This window comes from Coptis chinensis, chromosome 2, assembly GCF_015680905.1.
Source record: "Coptis chinensis isolate HL-2020 chromosome 2, ASM1568090v1, whole genome shotgun sequence".
NCBI classification, from domain to species: Eukaryota; Viridiplantae; Streptophyta; class Magnoliopsida; order Ranunculales; family Ranunculaceae; genus Coptis; species Coptis chinensis.
The window spans coordinates 96,389,523-96,393,413 of NC_141457.1; the positions used below are offsets into that span (position 1 = coordinate 96,389,523).

Here is a 3,891-nt window from a genome sequence, read left to right on the forward strand (position 1 = left end):
TAGCATGGCTAAATGCTCCATTGCCTATCTAGATGCACAAATGCAGTCATATTCATCTTGTTTAGGGTTATTAATTCATGGGAGTTGTATATATCTCTTGTAATCAGGCTTTTACTGCATGAAGAACTACATCTTCTTTGCTGCCTTTGGGAATCACTAGACCTAAGTACCTAACTCACTGTATATGTCAAATGTCATGTTTTATTTTGGTAGTTTCTAATGTTAGAAAATCTGGAGTGCTACATATTCATGTCCATTCCTCTATTCTGAAAGCCTGTGGTGAAAACCGAGTTACATTTGTTCCCTACCTGTTCTCAATTAAGTTCTCTATATATGATGCAATGGAGTTGGGAATTTGGGATCCTGAGTAGGCTTTGTGCCCCTTTAAAACCATGTTCTCTATCTTAAATTATAATTTAATGGGAAATTATAGAGTAACACATTGTGTTAGACGACTTTATAACACAAGCCAATATATGACTGCCACATGGATCTAGGTAAAAGGCAACTGGCTAGATGGAAAGAAGTCGGATAGTCTCATCTCTAAGGAAAGAAATAAAAAAAGCTCTCTCCTTGTTCGTCTTCTCATTTTTTGGCGCGTTTATCCTCTGTTTGTCCTTCTTCTACTTTGGCTGCAATCTTTTCCATCTACCTCTAGTGTTTTTCCGGCGGTCTTCACTATAGGTTATATGATTGTCAGTCAGATTGCTTCACACATATAGTTCTATAGTATTTTCATATTATTTTTTCTTTCGAAAAAGCTTTGGCATTTCATGCTTTGAACATATTTTTACCTATTTTATCAGATGGAAGATCTCAATGACAAGTATGTCGAGGTTAATGCTCAAAATGGTACAAATCGAGTTGAAAAAGCGTTGCAGCCATTTGTAGGTATGGAATTTAATTTTTATGAAGATGCTTATGAATTCTTTAATCAATATGCTAAGAAAGTGGGCTTTGGAATTAGAGTAAGGAATTCGTAGGGAGAAACAAGCCCGATAGAGAAAACTCAAAAGAGAATTACCATGTGATATTATCTTGTAGCAGTGAAGGTTATAAGAGAATGAGGGAATCCAATCGTTTGAGGCCTGATACACAAACTGGTTGTGGAGCTATGATGAGGATTAAACTAATGGAATCTCAAAGGTGGAAAGTAAATGAAGTTAACTTTGTCCATAACCATTTAAACAGTCCGTCCAGAGCAAGATTTTCTAGATCACATAAGAAATTGGAACCAGGAACCAAAAAGAAATTAGAGTTAGATTGTGATTCAGGTATACCAACATATATGGCGTATCAAAGGCTAGTTGTTGATGCAGGAGGTTATGAAAATCTGAGCTTTGGAGAAAATGAAGTTTATAACTATGTTGACTATTACAAACACCTAAAACTAAAAGATGGAAATGCGCAAGCCATTTATAGATATTTTTCTGATATGCAACTTAAAAGTTCAAAATTCTTTCATCTGATGGATCTTAGTAATGATGGGTGACTAAGGAATGTCTTTTGGGCTGATGGGAGGTCAAGGGCAGCATATGAATACTTCAATGATGTAGTTGCTTTCGACACCACTTATTTGACAAACAAATATGATTTATCTTTTGTGCCTTTTGTAGGTGTGAATCATCAATGGCAATCTATATTACTTGGTTGTGGTTTGTTGGCAGATGAGACAATTGAGTATTTTGAGTGGTTATTCAAAGCCTGGCTTTCTTGTATGTCTGGGAAACCCTTTGCTACTATTATAACAGACCAGTGTAAGGCCATGAAAAGTGCAATTGCTAATGTCTTTCCCAATGCTCGCCACCATTTCTGCTTATGGCACATCATGCAAAGGTACCAGAAAAATTAAAAAGAATATCTGATTATGAAGAAGTGAAACATAAATTATACAAGGCAGTTTATCAGTCTTTGAGGGTGCAAGAATTTAAAGCTACTTGGCAGGATATGATTAAAAGTTATGGACTTGAGAAACACGAGTGGCTTCTATCTCTTTATGAAGATCGAGAAAGTTGGGTTCCGGTTTTCCTGAAAGGAACTTTTTTTGGGGATGTCCACTACACAACGCAGTGAGAGCATGAATGCTTTCTTCGATAAGTATGTGAACAGAAAGACTTCCCTAAGAGAATTTGTGGGAAGGTACGATAAAGAGGCAAAGGCAGAGGTTTGGTCACGACATAGAATTCATGTGTTAAAAACAAGATATCCTTTTGAATTGCAGTTGTCCAAGATATACACTGAAAAAATATTTAAGAAATTTCAAAATGAAATTGAAGAGATGGATTCTTGTTTCAACACCACACAAGTACGTGTCGATGGGCAAATTGTCACATACATTGTGAAGGTACGCATGGTGAGTGAAAAGGGAGAAAGATGGCTTAAGGAGTATAAGGTATTGTATAACGGAAAGGAAATCGAAGTTCAATGCATCTGCAATTTGTTTAACTTCAAGGGAATTTTGTGTCGACATGCTTTAAGCGTACTTAACAATTAATAATGGTATTGATGAGATACCACCTCAATACATTATATCACGATGGAGGAAAGATTTTAAGCGAATGTATGTTCTAAACCCAGACTCCAATGATGTTGAAAGTGATAATCCGGTGCAATGGCATGCATGACAATATTTATAAGTATGCTATTAAGTTTTTCGAAGAAGCGGTGGTATCAAAAGAACATTATAAAGTTGCATTAGAGGCACTGGCAGAAGCAATGAACAAAGTTAAACAGGTAGAAAGTTGTGAATTGAGTAATACTCCAACATCAACACCACCAGGTGCAACAGACAATGGTGTTAAAGTGCAAGATCCAGTCAGGTCGAAGCGCATTGGTAGGCCAAAGGAAAAGAGACTGCCCAACTTGTCTGAAAAAATTCGTAAACCCAAGCGACAAAAGGTATGCATGCATGATGCGCTTCTTCTTGATTGCATGACTACTTTTATAGATTTTATGTTATTCCATCACCCATTTTCATGTTTTATTACATAAACAAGATCAAAGGCAAGTGAAAAATAGTAAGAACGGGTCGAAGCCCATACCGCCATCTTCATCTCCATGTGCACCATGCACATGCTGGTAATCTAGTCAGCACTCAAGAGAGGATTGAGGTTTGTAAATTGTAAGTTGTATGTATAGAACACTAGAATATTATTTTGGTTTTTTTAGGCAATTGTTTGTTGGTGCGCAGATGATGCTAGATTCAAAGACAAACAACTCTAACCACCCACAGATGGGAGAATTTCAGGCCTTACTAATGGTTGAGCAACAAACTCAATTAATTATGTACTCAATATATTCATGTTTTAGCTGTTTGTTTAATAGTTTTTTGTGTTGTGATATACGAATGTAGGGGCACTTGACATCTTCTCAACGGATTGATATTGGGCATTTAGGATCTGAAAAACGTTGGCCAGCATCAATTTTGCTTTCAAAGGCAGTAAGATGGTGTTAGAGGGTGGCAATTATTGAAACCGAACTGAAAATATGCATCTTGAGGAATTTTTGCCACATGTAATTGTTGGTGGTATCCTAAATCAACTAGGACTATTCTAAACAATTTTTGAGATATTTATTTTCGGAGCATTTTGTATGAACGTCATTCAATTTATTGAGAAGAAAATTTGTTTTGCAATGTTTTGGATGATCATACACAACGTAAAACTTGCAAGTCTCTCAGTTCTCACCGCTATTGTTTATTGAGATTTCTGGAAGTATACGAGGTTTTGGCGGCATTTGAAATGCTCAATATTTGTGGGGCAGTCGTAGTGTTTCACATTTCCGTCTTTTATTTCCCGCCCCTTTTGTTGAAAAATATTATTTTAACTTTGTTTCCATATAATACCGACTGAGTTTGTCAACTGGTTGTACTAATCCATGTGGCTTATCCTA

At 36.3% G+C, this 3,891-nt stretch overlaps 1 protein-coding gene across 1 annotated transcript; it reads left to right on the forward strand.

The window, feature by feature from the left end:
* The first annotated feature begins 1,063 nt into the window (after positions 1–1,063).
* On the forward strand, positions 1,064–3,454 carry LOC147519330 (protein FAR1-RELATED SEQUENCE 8-like). Its single transcript, XM_086594113.1, has 6 exons — positions 1,064–1,274; positions 1,617–1,836; positions 2,110–2,164; positions 2,222–2,392; positions 2,578–2,898; positions 3,353–3,454. The coding sequence occupies exons 1-6, from the start codon at positions 1,064–1,066 to the stop codon at positions 3,452–3,454; spliced, it is 1,080 nt and encodes a 359-aa protein (XP_086450239.1).
* Positions 3,455–3,891: the final 437 nt, after the last annotated feature.

What these genes read in the sequence shown, in the direction of transcription:
- LOC147519330 (XM_086594113.1), top strand. Translation starts at nt 1,064, where the DNA reads ATGAGGGAATCCAATCGTTTGAGGCCTGATACACAAACTGGTTGTGGA. An exon ending in AGAGTTAGATTGTGATTCAG is followed by an intron (nt 1,275 to 1,616) that starts GTATACCAACAT and finishes TGCCTTTTGTAG; the next exon opens with GTGTGAATCATCAATGGCAA. An exon ending in TTATGGCACATCATGCAAAG is followed by an intron (nt 1,837 to 2,109) that starts GTACCAGAAAAA and finishes GTATGTGAACAG; the next exon opens with AAAGACTTCCCTAAGAGAAT.